The sequence below is a fragment of the Bactrocera oleae genome, chromosome 5 (assembly GCF_042242935.1).
Source record: "Bactrocera oleae isolate idBacOlea1 chromosome 5, idBacOlea1, whole genome shotgun sequence".
Lineage (NCBI taxonomy): Eukaryota > Metazoa > Arthropoda > Insecta > Diptera > Tephritidae > Bactrocera > Bactrocera oleae.
Genome location: NC_091539.1, coordinates 23,127,414 through 23,151,269, shown reverse-complemented (window position 1 = coordinate 23,151,269; position 23,856 = coordinate 23,127,414). Strand labels below are relative to the sequence as shown.

The window sequence follows — 23,856 nt, the reverse complement described above, 5'->3', positions numbered from 1 at the left end:
GTGTCAAGGAATGATGACAATGCAATACTTTGATAACAGTTCCCCATTACTTTAAAGGTGGGCGTAACCCCGCCCCTAAATGGTTTAATCTATATATCTTTCAAACCGCTAAAGCTAACTCAACCAAATTTGCTGAGAGAAAGTCCTTTTATTCCTTTTTCATACGTTGTGAAAATGGGCATAATCAGATAATAACCAGGCCCACTCCCCATATAACAGTTGTGTAAATATACTAAAAGTGCGATAACTGACGAAATAAATTCGCCATAAGCATTAATTTTCACAAACAAAATAATAGGGAAGAGCTTTATAGAAGGAAGTTTAAAAATTTCTTTAAAGCGTGTTTTTTTTTTAGTTTTTTAAATTTATTTAAGAGTATAAAGTTCGTTCAAATTAAAGTCAGGCACGCTAATATGGCCTCTGCCGATTAGTGGAGGAAGAGACGAAACGGATGTTTTTCTAATCCAGTAGCCGTGCCGTAGCTAGGCAGCAGGAGTATCTCTGAATTAAGGACAAAGAGCCACAAACTCTTGCCGGCAAGTAATACAGGCGGAACCAGAGCTTGTTTGTTGACCAAAAATAAATTTAAGGTTTTCCTTTTTTAAGTATGGCAACGAGGATGTCGTCATAGCTGGGCTAGAGGAAAGTGCCGGAGGACTATGGCTTGTCTCGGCCTGTATGCCGCATGATGCTGAGGTGAGTCACTTTTTGATTTTATATCTAGTGAAAACCTATTTATTTGCAAAAGAGAGAACTTCTCCGCTTTCGAGACTACTAGTACGGCGGAGTTACGCCAGCCTCCAGGCCTATCTTGATCTCGGAATGAAGAGTTCTGGACGATCATACCTTCCCTGATCATAAATACATTAGGTTTAGCTTCGGGACCGTCGAAAACGAAAGTTGACATTTATTTAAATTAATTTTTGGATAACATTTATTATTTTTATTATTATTATTTAAGACTTTATTACCATTAAAAAAATTAGAAAATAAGGGCCTCCAGTTTGTTGTATGCATGGGTTACCCGATGAAAATGTTTGTCGTGTTTTTTGGTAAATGCGCAAATTCCTTAATAAACCAGCTGTGATTGAGATGCCAGGGTGGATGAGTATAAGTTATGCAGATCTTGGAATAAGCTGCCACATTGGTCCTTTTTGCTATTTCGAGAAATTGGCTGATTTCTGAAGGCTGCTTCATCTTGGTTGTACGACGTTTAATTAACTGGAGCGCGTTATATAAGAGATTTGATCGTGCACAAAAAAGTTTTGGTATTGAGCGACATTTTATGTTAATGAGACTGTCTTCAAGTGATTCAAAACCGCTCTCTGCGTAGCGTATAGCTGGATGGTACATATATTATTTTGCATTTTAAGTTGGATTTGGTTGTGTTACTGTTCATAGGCAATCCATTTTCAATTTTGGAAAGAATGGTTAAATTGGTAATTTGTAGTAAGGAATTTGTATGTACATGGCTTTTTGTAGATGATAGATATTTACCCTGGCAGCTAGGCTTTTTCTGATTTTGATTACAATGATACTTAAAATTATATTTACAATCTAAGAAAATTTTTTATTTGCTTAACATTTTTAATTGCTTAGCATTGTCGATTATATTATTGATGTAAGTTAACTCACAGCTGTTACAAATACTTGTATTACAGATGGGCAGATGTTTGGATTTATCAAGAGATATACGGGCCCCAGAGTTGTCTGACCAAATTGATATCTCCTTTATGATGGTATTTAGTGTATTTTTTATTTCGCTGTTATTTTGATGTTTCGCTATGATCATCAGCATAGATGCAGTGTTGGACATACCTAATTTGCCAGATGATTTTGGTTGGGTGATCGAAGGCGATAATGAATAGCGTCACTGAAAAGGGCGATCCCTGGAGGATTCCATTGTATAGAGCTGCTATAGAGGATAGTACGTTGTTGACCTTACACAGCTTAGTGAAATTGTACATTTTTCGGCCGATGCCCCAATCTCGTAGTTTTTTCAGAACGACTTGAATTTCTATTCTATCACGCGTGGATGCGTGCAGACAGGTTTTTTGTTACAATGTCGTCTATGGAGTATAAATGGTATAAAGGAGGCGTCGGTTGTACTTGCCTTGGGTTGGAAGCTAAATTAGTTTGATCTTTGTAGGGGTCATGTATGTATTCTATGTTGCTGTGGAATTTTGGAAAGTTTGCTTTTTTTGTATTGTATTAATATACTTTATGGGGTTATATACAGTTAGAAGGCCAAAAAAAGTAAATTTTTCAGAAGTTTTTCTGTGAAAACTTTTAAATTTATTGATCAGAAAATGTATCTTTCTTAGGTATCTTTTAACTATAAGACCTATTTCTAATAAAAATATTTATTTGGAAAAGAGCTACAGCTTATCTCTGGGAGCTCCTCTCAAAAAATACGTTTTGCGGTGACCACTATATCTCTGAACTGGATCACCTGAAATTAAAAAACTAAACAGATTTCGTTAAAGTAATGTTAAATCTAGTAATTAATCGAAGGAATAAGCAAAATAAATTTTTTTGAAAAAATTTTTTTCTCAAAAAAAAATCGATTTTTCCCGGAAACTTCGGCCGTAAATTGTTTATAAAACCAAAAATATTTATCGGAGAGAAAAAATCTTCGATTAATTACTAAAAAATATATTTGAGAAGCTCTTGCTTGAATTTGAGACTAATCGGTTTAGCCGTTTTCGAGTAATGTTGGTCACCGACTTTGAAAACACCATTCTGAGAAAAACTCGTTTAAAGTTCTCCCGCTCCGGCCTTGTACTTCCAAGCACTTTGAAACGCATAAACTTGCGTGCAACTTACGAAAATATTCACCGGACCGATATGAAATTTTCTGTGTGTATTCTTAAATATATGTACATTAAGAAAACAAAAATCGATTTTTTGAAAATTCCAACTGTATGTAACCCCGGAATGATCGAGTTATCTGTAATGTGTGTGGTTATTGGATAATGATCACTATTATGAAGGTATTTTATTGCGCACCAGTTCAAGTATGGCAAAAAATTAAATGTACAAAGGGAGAGGTCAATGTGTGTAAATGAATTATGTATGCGAGAAATTTCTAGAATTATTAGGGAAAGATTTGTATTTAATTATATACGTTCATGTCGTATATTTTTGTGTAAAAGGGTTGCAGTTCCTTGTTTGGATGTATTTATATTATTTAAGTTAACTTATTTGTTTAATGTTATCTTGTTATTTGGTTAAGTAATTTGTGGAAGTTAATTCCATTTTTAGATTTTGTATTGGGCTTGTAATTTGCGGATGTTAATTCTATTGTTATGGTTTTGGACTGTTGTTGATGTTGGAAGAGAGAGTGAGATTAACGTTTTTCTGTTGTATTATTGCTGATTTGTGGAATGAGAGGGGCGTATTTGTGGAAGTTAATTTCGTATCGGCTTTGTACTGTTCTAGTTGTGTTTTATGGAATATAGGTGGCGTTGCTTATTGAAATAGGAGTAAGAGAATTTGGATTGTCAATGTTGTTCTTTGTAGGTATGAGTTTGGTGGGAGAGGCGATAACGGTTGAGTAAGAGCGTTGTTGACCAGCAATGGGGGCGATATTTTTAATAATTTGCTTGAATTGTACATTTGTTCTCCGTTTTGATTTTTTGATTTTCAAAAGATGTTTTTGTTGTATGAATTTCGGGCATGTATTTGCAGAAGCTGGATGCTCCAGTGAAGAGTTTGCTCATTGCACTTGGATACAATCAGCGGGGTTGTTACATCTGCACCGTATGGTGTGAATTTTATTTTGCAAATACCAGTGAGTTCCGTTGCTTCAGTGAATATTTTAGCAGTTTTCGGATCTTTCACTAATAGATTGCACTTTTCGGGGATGGGAAGCTTGAGAAATCAGTTAAATCAGTAACTTTTGGATTTTGTTTTTTCCGTTTTAGTTTTGGGCTATCCCCTTATATGGCGAAACGGTTCGTCCCAATTAGGGGCGGCCCTACGACCATAATTCCGGAATGAACTAACATGTGAAAATGTGAATTTTGGCTTAGCACTTTTTAGTATTAAGTTTAAATACGCTAGTAAGCGGCAAATTGGAACAGTAATTGAAAATGAGATTTACAAGAAGAAGAAAACGGTATGTAAGAGCGATCACTGCAAGAACAAGCAAGTGATAGTCGGAGACTGGGATTACATATAATAATAATCACATATCTTCAAGCTAAAACACGTACATTTGAGTTCATTTAAATACTTATCCAAAAAGCCAATAACAATTCATACATAATTACAACTTATAAACTGAAAATAACCGAGATTTATCAGAGTTCAGTTTAGAACTTTCCTTTCCTTTTTGAATTTTGGTGGCATTTTAAAAAAATTTTACATTTTCAAATGTTTCCGCCTTTACCTATTCTCTGAAATGATATTTATAGTCATAAGTTGAATTAGTTAATACAAATTTCTTGACGAGTAAATATTTTGGCCGATAATAAAACAAATGGATTTTGGATATTTCGACCGTAGATTCGTTTTATCCACATTCTGTCTTCAGAAATGAAAATTAGTTCACGATTATAGAAAAATTGCTCATATAATTTGTAAAATTGTGCGCATTTTACCTCATCAAAATCATGTTTCTAGAAAATGTATCAAAAGCTTTGAAAAATGAATTTGCTTTCTTCAAATCGGCTTTGTTAATGGCAAATATAAGTGTTAAGAAGTTTTACATAGATTGAGATTCTGTAGTACTCTTCAATATCTTGAATCCCAACATTGCATCGATATTCCTAATTCCTAACGCATTCTTTATGCCCTGGGTTAAAAAAACTAATAATCTAAAACTATTGGCAGCGTATAATTCACGCCGCTAGACCAGAAACATCCTTACAAGACGGAGGTAACCAATTCACTACTACACTTGAAAAGTTTCACCTCTTACATTACCGTTACACTACATATTCACAACTAACATTTTGTTTTTACTCTGTTGTAAGAGTAGCAACATTCATCATACATATTGAATGCGTAAGAAAGAAGTGCACGTAAAGCTATACCATTTCCATCAACAATGACTGGCATTATTTGAAAAAAATTTCGAGGTAAGCGCGTTGTCTGATTTGCTTTATAAATACAATTTGTTTTTTTATAGCAACAAAAGGCGTTTATTAAGAAGGTAAATACTTGAATTTTATGTTATTTCTAAAGAACCGATTCAATATAATTGCAGAGGATGGAGGAAAGCTGTCAATGCGGCGCCCGAGCTTGAAATCTAGTGGGATCAATTGTGTCGTTATGGTGAAGCGTTGCGGGTGCTATTTTTTCCAATGGTGATACCAAGGTAAGTATTTTCAACTTTGAGGTTAGAAATACCAATTACTTACATTTTCTTGCCTCCTTTAGGTTGTATTGCCTTACAATTTGCAGCCCCTGATTTGAAATGTGCGAAAGATTTTCAACATAAACAAGCGCATGTCCACAGTCGCGCATAATTTGGGTCAACGTGCTACACAGGTAAACATGGCTGTACAATACTTAAATTAACTACTTATTCATTCCCTTTGTGTATATTTAAGTGTTTTTAGATGACACTTAATATTTTCCATTTTGCTGGTGTGTCGTCAGATTACGTAACATTGGGTGCTGCAAAGTTAATAACTCCTTCGTCCATCGTCGATGTGGCGTTAGTAGGGGATAGGGGTATACTGCAGAGAAGAAACGAGAAGGATCGGTGGTCTACGTATGCAGTGTTGGAAATTCGCTCTGATCGTTGCGGAAATTTCGAAATGTAGAAGTTAAACAGTAGCGGAACTCCCTATAAAATTCTTCTTAACATAGAATTTTGGCCTAGAAATCGTACGGATTCTATGTCAATCACTTCAGCCCTGGAGGGAGTGTAGCGTAGCGTTATGAGATTTACTATATTGTACAGCTTTTGACAAGTCCACCGTAACTAGGATCATCCTCTATGAGGGTGGTTCTTGATTTAGGTCACGAACTATCTGGACATTTATCACGCTAAGTGCTGTGGTGGTTCTGTCCACTTTACGAAAACCGTGTTGATGGGAAAAAGGGAATTATCGGACGATAAGACGCGCCTAGATTGGTGTGTTTCCCACGTCGCGGTGGGATACATGAAAAGTTGTCAGCGACAGGTTGAGGACCTTGGTTAGGTATCTGACTCTCATCGAGCCTTGATGCTTTAGCATAAACATATTAATTTCATATGGGTCAAGGGTTTTAGACGATTTCACCTTGATGATGACACTCTGAACATCCGCGGTGAAAGTAAGTGACGCACAGTCTTTGGGTATATTGCGCAGCCACTAGATAACACATCTTTTGGCCTTGTCGGTTAAAGGGTGCAGTGTGAACAGCCAGCTAAAAGGAGGCATGACCATCGATTTGAATTTCAATCCGATCGTGATGTCTCTTCGGATTGGACAAGGCCTTAACAGTAGACCAGAGCCTACTCACACCGGTGGAGAGGTTACAAAACTTTAATTGCACTTCCTATTTCGTCTACTTGTGTTGTTTTACCAAATTGAGATCCATTGTGTGTGGCTCACAGGGATTGGCATGGCGTAAGGTATCGCGCTCGACAACAAACAACTGATTTGGTTGGAAAATAAGGGCTAAATCCCGCGATTATTTCAGGAATCGACCACCGCTGGCGATGGTTATATCAGGCAACATATTACAGGTGCCAATAATTATTGTTTGGGATTCATTTTTCATTCAGCTCTTTCCCCTACAATCGTTTGGCAGGCAGAAATGCCTAAGATTGTGGTGCGCTTTAAAGTCGCCTAATAACAAACGATTCTCACGACGAAGTATTGCACCTACATATGTATGTTCGAGTGAAATCTTACGTATTTCGTTGAAAGCGGAACAACTCAGAAGATCTGAGCAGCTTTTTTTACCTTCAAGTGAGCGCGCATTCATTTGTAATGACAGCGGTCACACGTACCCAGAAAGACCTATTGTATATATCAGAGAAATAAAACACCAATTAATCAATTTTTTTAATTTTTTTTTATAATTAAGAACGTTGTCTAGGACATTAATTTGTCAGAAAAAATAATTTTAGCTAAAAACTAAGTTATAAAATGAAAAAAGAACTTTACTTCTCTTCTGATTAAAATATCATTTTTAGAAACAAAAACCATCATAGATGCTAGAAACTAGCTATAAATATTTAGTAACTAATAACAAAAAAGAAAATTATAAAATTAGTTGGCGTCAAGAGATTAAATAATTAAAATAATCAACATCTTAGATCTAGTTTTCTTCAAAATCGGTGTTTTCGCCAAGGTAACAGGGCCCGGGGAGTAAGAGTAGACTGTTTATTTGGTAGGTAGTGAAACCAAGACAAGCTACTTAGGATATGATATGCAAGCGATTATTATCAGCGAAAATGTATTAAATGCGGTCAAAGGTAAACTTGGTTTCTTGGACCGCATCTATCGATACGCGTTCCCGGCTATTCAAAGCAAAGATCTCCTCGATCTTAGTCTATTATCTTGTATATAGTCTGCAGTCTATTGCAGTTAAATTGTAAAAGTTGGGTTTGTCGCGGGTGTCTAAGGGTGTTTCTGGGAGTGAGAAACGGATGTGGAGGTGATGTTGTTGCAGCTGTAGAGCCCGCAAGGCGGGTGTCGCACTCTGGTGTTGTTTGGCGACGCCACTGCAGGATGTTACGGGAATAGACTCCTCCAGCATAGGGCAACGTACAACACAGTACAGGTTCTTTTGCGAGATCCTTTTGGTCTAGATGCTCCAAAGTTCATTTTGCCCCAATCGTATAAGCTCTTACTAAAAATGTTCCAATAGTGATTCTTACGGTAAGGCTAAAAATCTTATCGGAAGCAAATTATCAAGGTTGTATGAAGGAAGGTGAGATGGACACATCCAGGCACTTTCTTCTCCAATGTCCAGTTTTGCGATTTCGGTCGTCATACTTTCAGCGAACCAAGAGACTTTGCCTAAACTGACATTAGTCCCCTAAACAAATTTCTGATGGGCTTAAAGCGTGTGTACACGAAAACCGTGAAGAGTCAATGCGGCGCCGTTCACAGCAACTCGGACTGACGTATGGAACGACTTGGTGCATTTTACGTCGTGATCTTAAATTGAAAGCATACCAAATACAGCTGATGCAAGAACTGAAGTCTCTCGACCTTCCCAAGTGACTTCGCTTTGCACTATGGGCTCTTGAAAAGTAACATGAAGATCCGACTTTCAAGTTCAATGGGTATGTAAACAAGCGAAATTACCGCATTTGGGACGAAGAGCAACCTGAAGAGATTCAAGAGCTGCCATTTCATTCAGAAAAAACAATGGTTTGGTGTGGTTTGTGGGACGGTAAAAGCATCGGTACATATTTCTTCAAAAATGATGCCGGTAAGAACGTAACTGTCAATGACGACCGTTATCGCGCCATGATAACCAACTACTTGATGCCTGAAATTGAAGTTCGTGATCTCGGTGACATTTGGTTTCAACAAGACGGCACCACTTCCCAGACATCGCATCAATCAATGGATTTATTGAGAGAACACTTCGGTGAGCATATAATTTCACGTTTTAGCCGGTTGATTGGCCACCAAGATCGTGTGATATCACACCATTAGACTTTTTCTGTGGGGCTACATATCCCTAAAGCCTAAGTCTATATGCGAACATTCCCGCTTCGATTAAGGCGTGTCATTCGTCGGCCAACATTTGAACGAGATATTCTTCAAAAACTATATGCCAAAGAATGTTCTCTCGAATGATAATAGACATATCCCATTAAATTTGAGTTTTCTAGGTTTTTTTCTTTAAAAAAGTAGATAGAGAGAAGAGTATAATATGGTAATTTGCATTAATTATAATGAGTTTAAAATATGTAAATAATTTGGTCATGAAAAACAATACAATAATGACGTAAAATCAGCGTGTGACGGTAACCCTTAAATGCATGACGTACGATGCTTTAATAGCTCAAACAGTCAGCGATATTCCTCCCTTCCGTACTTACCGCCCGTATCAAACCAAATTTGTCAAAAGTTATCCCGCAGTTGTTCTTTTTGATTTTCATTTCACTAATGTTGCCATTGTTCAATTTGTATACACGATTTTTCACACGTTTAGTTTTTTAGTTATAATTTTTCATTATGTAAAAGCTGAAAACTAACCCCTACGTTGCAAGAGATTGCTCTCTCACTCTTAGCTCACTCATTTCTACCGGAAAAATCCAATTTTGGCGGTTATTCTACCGTACGGTCTGTAGAAGCAGACGGTAGAAGCGGTGGTGAGTGTTCATTCACATTGAATAGATCGTATCAGCTGATTCATTCCACGATTTTATGTCGGTGACTGTTTGACCTATAAATCCTTCGTTATACTATCAATAGAGTATGTATCTCAATTTGGTTTACGCAAAGTGGGCGTCCTAAAAACTAACGGTTATTTAATAAAACCAAACAGCTTAGAAAGCTAGGCGATAGAAATGAAACTTCATGGATCTCGATGGTCACTTGAAATTAAAATACTCACCCTAGCCAGCCAGTTTTATGAGATAGAAATATTTCCCCGATAACAGAAGCCACTATTCATTATTCTGGAATTTTTAAGGGTGTTAGGTTAATGAAAAAGATAGTTGATGTTTTCGCCTCCATTTACAAAAAATCTATTAATTCACTTCCATACTTTCATGTTCAAAAAAAGATACAATTGGTTTGTGGAATATAAAATGTGAAATGAAAACTAGTGATTGTAAATTATTTAAATATCTTGAGAAAATTGCATCTATTGTCGTGCATGATCTGGTTGTTGAGTATTTGGGATTATTAATAATTTTTTAACTAAATTTACTTTCTAAAAGTTGTACAAGTGGTTGAGCTTCTTCCAAGGCAAATTGACATTAAAATCACCGCTTAAAATCATTGGCATAGTTGCCAGAGAATGTTTACCAAACCAGCTGTAACGAAGCAAGTTGAACGATCGCAAACAAGGAGGGGTCAGGGGTGCACTACCTCATAATTATTTCAGATATATTTTTATTAATCGAGTTTATTTTGAAAACGTTTAAATAAGTATGAATTTATGTGTATTTTTACGTAAATATTATAATATTATGTAAATAAACCCTAAGATATCAGTATTTTCTATACAAATTAAGCAATATAATAATATGATATAAATCCTCCGTTGAAACGCCTCCGTCCATGGTAGCACGTCATGGAAGTAACGGCGAGTTCTCGCGGAGACGGCGCGGAGCAAACAATTGAGTTCTGACAAAACGTTGAAAAAAATCAAATGACCACTTTGCCGACAAACATACATACAAATGAGCTTGCATACATATTGAGGGCGAATTTTGTGCATCGTCGCGGAGTTGACAAAATTTGTTTGAATCCACAATTTTGCGACAGTGTCGGTCGGCTGTGTTGTCGCGTTTTTCCTTTTTGCAGTGCTTTGCTATTGAAAATTTACTTATACTCTTTTAAAATACTACGACTACCGATTTGGCTGCATTTTCATAGCGTCGTATTTACCTTCGTAAAAGAATTATATATCCAATACATCAACTTAAATTTAAAGTATCGAAAATATATTATAGATTTATGGCTTCATAGGATGTAGTAAACAAAATCAAAATTCAAATTATATTTGCATTTTTTAAAACAAAAAATATATACTTATATTACTTAAGCTCTATAGAAAATAATTATATGTGCAAATTTATCTATTTGTGTTCTGACAGCTGTACAGGCGACGCATAAATTTAGTTTTTAACTAAAGTGAAAAAATTGGAAAAGAAGAAAGTTATTAAAACCACCAACCATATGAAAACCAAATGTGGTTGACCAGGCGCACAGAAAAACTAGCGTAGTGCAGAGTCATAAGCGATTGCTTTTCGTTTTGCAGCACCGCGCGTTCTTTCTGAATGATTTGTTGGCGTTGTAATTGACATATTTAAAAAATATAGCGCGAGCTTTTTACAAACAGTATATTGAGGGACATACATACATATGTACACATATGCAAATATATTTGGACATGCGAATGAAATATATACATACAAATTGGTCATTTGAAACAAGTAAGCGACGATTGCTGTTTGAGTTCACATATTAGACCAAACTAAATGTGTAGTGTTCGTGGTGCTGCTTGTATAGCACAGCTCTTTATTGCAAATTTATATCAAATATATTGCCTGAAATCCTATCACAGGTGTTGTTTTATTCCTTTTTTAATTTTTGTAAATTTTAATTTAATTTTAATATTTCCTTCATTATATATGTGTTCTTCAAAATTTATTATTTCTTTTTGTTATTCTAATTTTCCTTAGTGCGCAATCCAAAGAACATCAGCGCATACATATACATACGTTCCTTTATAAGGTGGTGAAAATTTGCTTGGTACCTTCTTAGAGTGGCGTAGTTTGTTGAGTTCGCTTTTAAGAGCCTCCTTTTTGACGTGGTGTAATTAAATTTTCGAATTTGCGCATTTTCGATGTTCCCTTTTAATAATTTACATTTTAGCACAGCTAACATTTGCGCCTTCTCTATTAATTAACATTAACAAAAACATTTCCATCATTACAGCCCAACGATCGCAAAGAAGTTTCACTTCAAAATACCGCAGCTTTCTGAGGTTTCTAATCAGTTGACAGGGAGCTAACGAATTGGGTTGATGTAAATTTTCCATAAAATTTTAAGTGTAAATTTTATTTATCCATAAATAATAATTTATTACATTGCATGTCCTACACAAATGTTGGCCTGCGGATGACGGTAAATGATAGATGGGGGGGGGTGTTTCGAAATTGACGTCATTCTTATTTATTTATTTATAGTTTATTTTTCACGTACAAAAAGATTATTTCTAAAAAGAAATTTCTTCCAGCACACCTAGTAAAATACTAGCTACCCGCCCCGGCTTCGCCCGTGGTACTTACATGTATTATACATATAAACCTTCTTTAAGAATCAGTCTATATATTTAAAAAAACCGCATCAAAATCCGTTGCGTAGTTTTAAAGATCTAAGCATACTAATAAACACAATACTTAAATAATAACTACAACATTACATAATTAATAAAAGTACATATTAATACTATACTTATACTTAAATACATGTCTCATACTAAGGAAAGATAATGTTCTTGTGATATTTTGCAAGTATTTAATGGTATTAATTATTGAACTCATTATTTATTTATTACAAGGTCAAGGCATGTCTACATTATTTTTTTAAACTATAAATAACATCGTACCTATGAAAATAGTTTGTATGCGACACTGTGTTTATTAAACGAAGATTGGCGGCGACTCGGAGAATAAAAGAAATCGGCGCTGTTTAAACAAAGTCGGCTTCCTTTGTCTTCGGCGCGCACCGCCACCGCTGCGGACCTGCGGCCTGCGTTCGCTGTCAATCTGAGTACGAACGTGAACGATGCAACACGTTTATCCGCGCAGATTTTTCCATCACGCGTTTAACGCAAATTCGTTAAATAACAAAATCAGAAAACTATTTTCACTGCTATTTATTACTATAGTCGATCCGCGATGGTTATTGACTTACAAAAAGTGCACCAGCGATTGTTTTCTGCTGTGAAGAGACGATATTTTGATAAAACCCCTCAAGCCGCACAAAAGCTTTGCGATGAAATATGGCATAAACTGAAGAGTGAATTTGACCCAAAGAAACAGCGGACGGAACTTGCTAATGCAGCAGAAAGGAAAATTTCGGACCTACTAAAAGATTTACCGGCCCTCAGGGAAAACAAAAGCATTACGTCTTTTTTTTCACGACAGAAAGTAAGTCAAAAATTACTCATATTGTAAAGGTAAAAAAAGATTTGATTGTTTGTACTAAAATATACTTAGAAACTAGTGGACCAATTTAAAAAATTCTTTTACCTTTACAAGCCGACATTATCCCTGATAAACTTAGTATAATAGAAAACTATTGTGTGGTTTTATGAAACCACGGTAAAAGTGAAACTTATTTTCATATCGTAGACATTAAATTAATAATTTTTGGAATAATATTCTATTAAGGGTATTGAAATGGCATGATCATTAAAAGCTTTGATAACATCTGAAAAGACCAAGCGGTCGCACATATGCTCATATATATATAAATATATGTATATAATTATGTGTGCATCTAAACAAATATGAAAGAACGCATACTTTATGTATATCTGTCTACCTACAACATATGTACATATGTATGTAAATATGTATACTAATTGCTTCATGCGAAATCTCACGTTTTTTTGGTTTCATTTCATTGAAAACACCCTCGGGGGTGGTGAAGCCAGTGCTGATTTTCACTGTTGACGGAGGTCCTTACGAAAATCCCCGTTACCAAAAAGTCATTGCCTACGCTGTGCAACATTTTTTGAACCACAATTTGGACTATATTGCATCGGTCTAAAATCTGAAAAAATCGATGACGTAATTTATGGACGGCCCCTTTCGTTGGGAACTGGTACATAATGCACATGCCGATAACGATAAAGTTCCGATTATCCAATAAGAGTGATATGATGTTTTTTTTCATAAAATAAATACATACAATCGATAAAATTTAGTTCTGAATATTGGTCCACTTCTTCTGAAGGAACGTATTCGATGAACCCAATTTTCGAGAATTTTTTTTCACTAAATTAACTCGTATGTCATGAATATCACTTCAATATTGACAAATAAATTTCAAATAACCCCACACGAAGTAGTCTAATGGTGTTAAATCACAACTTCTTGGAGACCATTCAATGTCACAATTTCTTGAAATTATCGAATCTTGGAGATTTTTTTCTCGCAAGAATTCGGTTGTTAAACGTGTTGTGTAGCACGTTACCCCGTCTTGTTGGAACCCGATGTTGTCAAGATCAACTTCTTCCAATTGCTCTAGTAACGGTGTCACCAGCTTTATTTCGAAAGAAGTACGAACCGATGATTCTACCAGACCAAAAACTACATCAAACTGTCAATTTAGGTGAACGTAATTGTTGTTCGTGAATAATTGATTGATTTTCTTCGCACCAGAATCGACAGTTTTGCTGACCGCACCACTCAGATGAAAGTGAGCATGATCAGAGATGGTTTTCTTTGAAAATTCGTTATCGTTTTCAAGTTGTTCCAAAGAAAAATCAACAAATTCACGACGTTTACGGTGGCCCAATGGCTTCAGTTCTTGAGTGAGAGCAATTTTATACGGATGCAAGCAACAGGATCCGTCAGCTTGTGGTTTGAGACATTCCCAATTTTTGAAAACGTCTTGGAATCGACAAATTGAGGTTTTCAGCAATATTTGTCTGAACGGCAGCAATATTTTAATTACTTCGAGCAGTTCTTTGTCTTATTGGCAATTGAACATAATGCAAAGAAAATGTACGCTCAAAATTTTCATCAATTCGGTAAGTAGCGAGCACAGCTGAACGATTATTACGACCATAAAATGACAAAAGCGCACGAAAAATTGCAATAGGAGAACGATAATTTTGATAATAAATTGAAAAATTTGTAAACGTTGTTTTTGCGTATATCTTTCAGTAATAAAATTGTAAACATTACTGAATACAATGAATAGAAATCATATCATCCATATTGGAGAACCCAAAATAACTGGCTCAAAAAAGGAAAGAAAGTAATAAATCTCTTGCCCCCAAATGATTAAAAAGTGCAATATTCACATGAGGTGTTGACCTTCTGGATGCTGTCGTTAGTTGCCTAAAAATTGCGTTGAAAAGCAGAAAATGATACATACGATTATTTTATCACCTATTGCTTCAATTGTAAGTAACTTACTCACGAATATGGCAGCTAACAGGAATACAAACAAAAATCTGTCAATCTCTCGTGCCGCAGAACATGGACCACAAAATTTCCGTTTCAATAGCATTGATTATTTTCCTGAAGTTCAAGGTCTTGCATGTTGCCAAGTATTTTTTTAAATTTATATTTATGACGGGGCGATTTCAATTGACTCTATATTTTTATTTATCGAATTTCTTCTATTATATTCTTTCTCCTCCTTCCTGGTGCCACCACAAAGTGTAATGTCGGCTTAAAAGCCTTCTATTTGCGAACGCAGTAATAAACTAGACAATACTGTTTTGTTGTAATGTTGTTGTAATGCGTTATAAATGATCTAACTTCATTACAAGATAATTAAAAAAATATTTTTTTGTTTGAACTCTTTGTAGACGGCGTTTTTCCTATCGCTTGTAAAACGGCCGGTTTTTTTCGGATAGGCACCTCTATTTCGCCCGGCACTAAAAGATTTAAACATAATATTGTTTCGCAAAAATCGTCTGCCATAACTGAGACACAGAAAGGAAAAATCTTAATGGTAATATGTAATATATATATATATGGTAATGGTAATATATTAAATTACAACATAAATTGATACAAATACCAGGACAAAAGTATTAATTGCATTTTATCTACGATAACGATATCTTTTAAAATGAAACCAAAGTTGAAATATATTATTATGAAACTGACAACGGAATCCTCGTTTGTAGCTGAACTCCCATTCTCGATGTACTATCTTAAATGCAATGTCTTCATATGGTGGACCCGCATGAAAACGAAGTACGGCAAAATCGGAGTTATCCTCACATTGTTTCTGAAAAGAAACTTGAATTAATAATATTAAAAACATAAATGATAAATTACATTTATAATATTTACATTATAGTTGCAATAGGGCTCGGTTACAAATGAATATTTACATGTCGTTCGAAAACTACAATTTTGTTATATATTTTTTGAATGTAATATGCAAAGTTTAGTCTGAGATCTTGGCTATCTTAAGTTATAAATATAATCTTACTGGAGAGTCAGGTATAAATATAATTACAACGCCGATATTTGGTATTACACTTTTGGAAAACTTTTTTAATTTTTGATTATCAACTCATAAAAACGCAAAATTTAGGTTCTATTTGAATTTTAGTAATATTAATACATTCAAAGACATTGCAAACGCCTCAATGATTCTTCACAATAATATAATGTAGTGCAGGGGCTTAAGTCGCAAGGCATTCTCGGCGTCTCCCAACTTGGGTGAGTGGTGCTAGCAACCGCATGCGTGCGACAACCAAGAGCTGCCCCCTCCGAAGTGCTCATTGAATGATTTGCAGCCAGGAAGTAAAACCGGCTGTAATCTAAAGGAGCCTTCCCAACACCGGCCCGCAACGGTGGCCTTACCGCGTCATGGGGCCCTGGTGCGGGGGACTTTTGTGTTCCCCATATTAAACGCTGACCCGACGGCTCGCCAGTCGAGCCTAAGGTCGTCCGAACAATATGAGCAAACAACCAACAGCAACCAACGGAACAAGGCAACAACAACAGCGAACGAACACCGACAAAGACAACAACACAAGCACCGGTGCAGGTAAGGGAGATTCAGGGACTAAACACAAGTTCAGCTTCTTGGACGCCCTTTCGCCAGAGGAAGGAGCGCTGCTCGAGGAGCATGCAAGGGACAACGATGATGACATGCAGCGGCGCTCAGCAGGTGAAATCTACTGCTACCGGCGTGGACAAAGCGGACCCCACAGAGATCAGATGCTCGGATTCAGAGCAGTCGCAACGGGCATCCACCGAAGGGGCCCGCAAAAGAAGAAGGAAGAAGGGAGGCAGACTACCCCCGCTACCACCAACTAAGTGTCCCAGAGGACAGGATGATCCCAGGAGAAAAGGCATGAGCGATCAGCCTAAAATGGTACCTGAGGCACCTCCAGGAAGAAAGAACTCCGAAGGATGCCGAAAAACAAGAGCGAAACAGGGCGAGAGGCGACAATGCCTCCCCTGCTTCAGAAAAACGGAAGGGTGGTAATACCGTGGCCAATAGGAAACGGAGTTTCGGTAATCGAGGCCAACGTCCAGTAAACGCAACTCAGTCTGCAGCACAGCTTACGCCTCAGAAGCCGCCTCACTCCAGTCGGCAACCTGGTGGAGTACTGCAGGAGGAATATGCTGCCCCTCCTCCTAGGATGTGATGCCAACGCCCACCATACGGAATGGGGAGGCACGGACCGCAACACCCGGGGTGAGCCTCTCATTGAATTTAGAGTCAGTAAGAACTTCAGCATTGCAAACGTGGTGTGCGAACTCACCTTTGTATCATAAGAGTCGCACTGGGGGTAAAGTCAAACAACTCCCTCCCATGCGTATCCTTAAAAACACGGACTGGGCCACTTTTGGGGCACGCTTGACTGGAGAGCAGATTGTCGCGATAAACCATTATAGAGGCATATCAGGCAGCAAGGCTGCTTTAAGCTCTGGCTAGAGGCAAGACGCACACATTACTAGCAATTTAAAGATCGGATGGGACCTATACGTCCAGCGCTGAAAAAAGAGCTATGGTATTTCTACTTGCGCTATTCCCGGAGACAATTCGAGAAGACCAGATTCGATCTGTGGTCGAACGAAAGCTATCTCGCTTAGAACAGCTCTTCACTGCAGACTCCACCAAGTGGGCTTTGGCTCCTTCGAAAATTATAAGTCCCTGGGTGCGGATAGAATCCTTCCAGCATTTCTGCTGGGGCAGCAGGTCCTATTGCCAACCTTGGTCGGTTTATGAGAGATAATCCAGCATATATCCCAGAACCATGGCGCACTGCAAAGGTGGGACGGAAAGACTACTCATTGCCGAAATCCTTCAGGCCAATCAGTCTTACTTACTTCCTACTTAAGAAAATGGAAAAGATTATAGACCACGAAATACGATCGAAGGTGCTGAAGGCTTCGTCGCTTCATGTGAAGCAACATGCTTACAGAGCAGGCAGATCAACAAATACTGGCCCTATAACCCTTAGCGGCAGAGTGTTGGAGATGGTCATCACGGACAAGTATCTAGGCAGCCAAACAGACTCAGAAGGTATCTCTCGTCCCAGCAGATGAAGACGCTAAGTGAGGAAATGCCACAAACCCTTCTCCCAAGGGACAGCATTACCAAAGAAGTCAGCTTCAATAAGAAGTTAAAAGTTACCCTTGGCAGTAAGGCGAATTGGAATGATTGAAGGCTGGACTTGCTGCTAAGGGACCTGTTGCGGCGTAAGTACCAAACTCTCCATTCCAATGGGAAGTTTTCCTAGCATTTTCCAGGCGAAAGTCTATGCTACAAGTCGGTGTGTAGAGAAAAACCTCCAACGCAACTATCGCAATAAAAGTATTGCCATACTCAGCGATAGTCAAGCGGTACTAAAAGGATATCTGCTTATGAGGTCAGATCGCTACTAATGCAGGAGGGCATAGAACGGCTGAACAGTGCACCTTATTTGGGTGCCTGGTCATAGGGGTATAGCCGGGAATAAACCGGCTGATTTGGCCCGCAGCCTCCACAAAAATGGCAGGGCTAGAACCATGCGTAGTGGTTGGTCCACATATCATTAAAGAGCTGCTCCGTAGGGAGGAAATAGCAGGCAGGGAGAGACATTGGCAACAACTCCAATGCATGCGCCATGCCAGGTTGCCAATAGAAGGTTACGACTTCCGACGGTTTAAAACCATAATCAATTTTCTGAGGAACAAATTCCGGCTGCTTGTCGCTTTCTACACCGGCCATTCCAGGTCAGTAAGCATCTATTCAACATTAGTCTCACCGCAAACTGGCGGTTCCGCGACATAGAGCCGGAAACCCCATAACACCTGCTAGTAGACTGCACAGTAGTCTGCAGACGCAGAATTAAGGCCATGTGATCCATGTTTGCAAACAGGCTGACGGTATCTTACCAGCACTTCTGCAGCATGGAGAGAAGCTGTATTGCCGTACCTTGTTGGGCTGATGAGAGATAGCCTTGCGTTGTCGTACATCCCATCACCGTGGAGAATAGCAGGGGTAATCTTCATACCTAAGGTAGGAAGGAAGGACTATTCACTTGTCAAATTCATCAGGCCTATTAGCGCAAGCGTGATCAGAGCACTGGAGAAAAGGAACATGGAAGCTCCTATATGATAAAGGCTGTATTGCATCCCAGGATTGCATGGAGTGAGAGCAAGATACGTCTTGGTACCCTCAGAGCTGGGTTTGTCCCCCTTTTATGGAGCCTCGTTGTAGATGAACTCCTTGAGATGCTGAAGAACAATGGAATTCGGTTCCAGGGGTACGCCGACGTCATTTTCATAATGGCAAGAGGAAAATTTGAGAACACTCTCGTTATAGTTCAAAAGGGGTTAAGCCTAGCCAAGGGATGGTACGATACGGTAGGGTTAAACATCAACCCGTTAAAAACAACCTGATGACCTTTCACAAAAAGAAGAATATGAACGTGGAGTTAACAATGGCTAAAGCCTCGAAGACACTCATGGTGTGCAGACGCCTGGTATCATCAGGGGGCTGTTCACCATGATCGTGGGGCCTATTGTTACATATTGAGCGGTGGTCTGGGCATCGAAAGCAACGCAAACTTCGATAGGTCTTCAACTATCGAAGCTGCAAAGACCTACCTGCGTCTGCGCCACTAGGGCAATGCGCACTTGCCCCACCGTAGCACTTGAGGTCATGCTAGAGCTCACGCTGCTCCATTTAGTTATTAAACAGATTGCGAAGCATACTACAAGGTGCGTTCCAAAGTAAACAGTACAAAAGTAACAAAGTAAACTCTAGTCGCGCCATCTATATGTCGACTAGTGCGTTAGAATCTGCTATCCTTTATCGACTTCCAGTAAAAATTTCATGACATTTTATCTATTGAAAGTAAAGTTATTGCGCTTTAAGTGCCTGTATGTTTTTGTCATCGGTGCGAAAATGAGCTTCGAACAAAGAGCCAACATTAAATTTTGTTTTAAAATTGATAACCGAAACGTTTCAATTGATGAAACAAGTTTATGGCGATGATTGCCTATCCCGTAGCAGAGTGCACGAGTGTTTTCAACGTTTTCAAAGCGGTAGTGAGGACATACATGACGATGAACATGTGGGCCAAAAAATCGCGCCTGGAGAAGTCAAAAGTGAAGACAATGCTGATTTGTTTTTTATGATTCCAAGGGTATTGTCCACAAAGAATTTGTTCCACCCGGCCAAAACGTTAATGCGGTATTCTACCTTAGAGTTTTGAAGCGTTTGGTGCGCCGTTTCGACGTGTTCGCCCCGAATATCGCGAAGATGGAAGCTGGCATTTGTTGCGCGATACTGCGCCGTCGATCGACGCTTGTGGCCGATTATTTAACCATAAATCACATTTTAACAATCAACCACTCCGCGTATTCACCTGATATGGCACCGTGCTAAAACACTCGTTCGACATGCTTTGGATCGTGCAAAAAGCTGTATTAAAGCAGAACGAGACTATTTTGAATAAAATTAATTGATTATGCCGATAAAACCATTTGTTCTGTCTTTTTTTTAAAGTCCTGTTTACTTTGGAACGCACCTTGTATACTCATGACAGCATAGGGGTACGGAAAAGGGAAGTTAACCTCGTCTCAACAAATTAGGGACTTCCAGGATAATACACCATCATTCCACACTCGACCTACTGTTGAGAGGCAGTACTATTTAGTGGTGAACTGACGGCTCGAAAACACCGGAAGGAATCGGAGCAGGCATTGCGGGACCGCATACCAAGCTTTCCATGCCCATGAAATGTTTTCCGAGCATATTTCAATCAAAAGTATTTGCCATAATTCAGTGTGCAGTAATAAATCTCTAACGCAACTATCGCAATAAGGCGCAAAAAGCGATATCAGCCTATGAGATTAAATCACTACTAGTGGAGGTGTGCATAGGAAGGATAAACGTTTGCCGACGAACTCGCCCGCTCTGCTGCTGCTTCTAGGATGATGGGTCCAGAACCATACATTGCGGTGGGGTCTCACACAATAAAGGAGCTCATCCGCATGGAGGAGAGAGTGGGCAGAGAAAGTCACTGGCAGCAAGCAACAGGTATGCGCCAGGTCGCGGAGCAAACCTCATACTACTCTAATTCTATTTCTAATAGCTTTATACAGTTTTAAATACTTGTGGAATATAATGATTTTTCATTTGATTTAAATATATTTGGACAGTGAAATATTATTTGTGAATTACAATAAAAAGAACTATATTTCAAACTCATCCAGAACTGGAGGGGATAAAATATATACCAAAAATAAGTGGAAATTTATAAATAAAATTTTTTTTTTTTTAAATTGTACTTTCAAATATTTGGAGCCTTGCATGATTTCAATACATAATAATAACTAGTAATTAAAAACAATAAATGATTATCTGGCCTTAAATATTTATATAAGTTAGGTTCAACAAAATTCATGAGACAAATAAACAAATATGTATGTACATTCGGTCCATTATAATAAAGGAATTTTCAAACAAAACCTTGATAAGAAAAATAGTGAATATCAAGGAAAGCGATTCATTGACAAAAACAATTGATAAAGGAACTCGTCTTATGTGAAGAAAATTCAGAAATAGGAAGTATTTGATCCTGATTTAATTATATAAGGTTGAATTTGTAGTGATCGTCCTTCAAATGGTAATTATTTATTTTAAAGGATACATAACACCGAAATCACACCAAAAGATGTGATCTTAATGTATCCAAAAACGGTGTCAATAATAATATATTCAACTCTGACCCCATATTTGCTAATGGTTTATTATTGAGCCTCAGACTATGGGCTACAACATACTGTGGACAAATGAGAGAACAATTTGATTTTATCAATAAAAAAGTATAGGGTATGTCAAGATTACAAAAAAAAAAAAAAAAACATAAATAACTGTTGCTTACCAAGAAATATTGAGGAGTAATGTTTTTATCAATTAAGTCGGGATAAAAAATATTAAACTTATATCCTTGAACTATTTTTGGCGGAGGATTATCCATATCATAATGTGTTTGATTATACTTATTCCACTCAAAACCAGTGTGCACGCGATTGAAGTAACGGGGTTTACGAGGTCTATACTTATCAGATGCTACTTGAACTACTTCTAAGGGGACTTCGACAGAGAACTCAGCCTCGTCCTTTCCCATATCTTTACGCATTGCTTCAACAGTAAAGTTCTCTTTCTGTGATTTATTGTTTAATGTTTCAGCACGTAATAATTCTATTCCAAGATAACTCTCTTCTTCTGTGGCAATCGGTAAATTGTTATCGTCCTCCAGGCTTGATATATATTTTGGAGAGTATAGACCATCTTCGTATAAATCAAAGAACTTTTGTAAAGTGTTTGGATCAGTTTTCGGCTCCTTTTCGACATTACTGCTTGTCTCAATTGATGAAGTTACACTCTCATTAATATTAGATGTTAACGAAGTAACCGAATTATCATTTTTTTCCGATTTATTTTTAAGAAGATTTAGTTTTTGGCGTAAATTTACCTGATGTTTATCACGTAAACGAGCTCGTGCCATATGCGCTTTTAACTGAGAAAGCAAACTTTCCCAATAACTAATGTCTACACCGTCTGATCTAGACTTTATTTTATTTTCTATTTTGAAACGTAAATCATTTAATTGTTTTGCATTCTTCTTCCGAAAAATTTCAGCGACATCTTTAGCCACGCAGTCATGTATTCCTTCTCTACGCCCACATGACCCACTTTCAAGAGAACTGTTTGTAATCTTTCTTAGCCTAAACAATTCGTCTTCAACAATTACTGTCATATCATTCCAAAAATCTGTGTTTTTGCCTTTATCTAGTTCTACATATATTTTAATGTCAATTAGTAAATCTTCAAGATCTTTTAAACTCAAACCATTTAACAGAACATACGGCTCGTGCATCTGTATTTCATTTGTATCTTCTGGCTTGAAACCTGACAAATATTGCGCTAACAAATCAATTGGCTTCGCCCGACCATCTTGTATTCTTATAACACTCCGCAGACGAGCTTGCTCTAAGTGAAACTGATCTTCTTGCAACTCCCATTCCTGAAACTGTGCAGCTTCTTTTACACGTTGCTGCAAAACAGATTGTTCTTCACGTACTTGCTTCTCTAATTCACGCTCTAACCTTCGTTTCTTTACTTTTTCAAGTTCAAGTCTGTTTTCCAGAAGCTTTTGGCGTGACAAAATATCAACGGTTTCAGTCGATACATTACGCAGACCATCTTTTTCTAACTTTTTCGTCCAAACGAATGTAGAAGTCAAGTTTGAATCTCCAAATGGATTGTCTTGATCAGTGTAATGCTGGTATTCAGTATCCCATCCCATCCTTTCGCGGCGACGCTTTTCCTTCGCTTCTCTTTCTTTTAAACGACGAACCCTTTTCTCTTCAGGAGTTTCCTTCGCTTTCATATCATCTTTGAGGCGCTTCTTTTCAAAACCATCTTTTAACCTACGCTTTTCTAAAGCCTTTATTAAATTCAATGAAGAACTCGACTCCATTTCACTTTGGTGAGACAAATATGATTCTAACGAAGTCACAACATGCAAATATACAATTATTTAGATATGCATATGCAAATAATGCCTCGATACTTCTATCTTGTTAACGGTCTCCACTGGAAAAAATTGTTATCGCGTTAATATTATCAGACGCAATTTTTCCAAAACAAACTGTAACTGCCGACCATGGTATAAGGGAGTAGCGAAAGTCCCATTCACAGTAGTTTCGCCAACTCTGAGGCGTACGTTCACAATAAAACCAACATGGTGGCCATGGTGAGTTAGGGTGGCGAGGGGCTAAAACGGGTTGCGCATAGCAGAAAACGCCTAAATAATTATTTATAAATATTTTAAATTTTGGTTATTAATTGATGTTTAATGCTAACAATGTATAATATCATACCATGTTGATATAGGTAAATATGCGGCATATTTTTAAGCATTTTAAATAACTTATTAATGGGCAAACTGAAAATTCAATTTAATTATGAGTGGACGGGAAGACATAACTATTGTATTAAA

General features: G+C 37.5%; 1 protein-coding gene across 2 annotated transcripts; it reads right to left on the bottom strand.

The window, feature by feature from the left end:
* Positions 1-15,332: 15,332 nt before the first annotated feature.
* Positions 15,333-23,627, bottom strand: cactin (cactin, spliceosome C complex subunit). Of its 2 annotated transcripts, none has more exons than XM_014238962.3 (2): positions 21,733-23,617; positions 15,333-15,620 (listed from the first exon to the last, which is right to left on the bottom strand). In XM_014238962.3, the coding sequence occupies exons 1-2, from the start codon at positions 23,332-23,334 to the stop codon at positions 15,432-15,434; spliced, it is 1,791 nt and encodes a 596-aa protein (XP_014094437.1). In that variant the 5' UTR covers positions 23,335-23,617; the 3' UTR covers positions 15,333-15,431. The 2 variants fall into 2 exon arrangements, with proteins under 2 accessions (XP_014094437.1, XP_014094438.1); XM_014238963.3 differs by having other exon boundaries at positions 15,585-21,630; positions 21,733-23,627.
* Between the last annotated feature and the right edge of the window lie 229 nt (positions 23,628-23,856).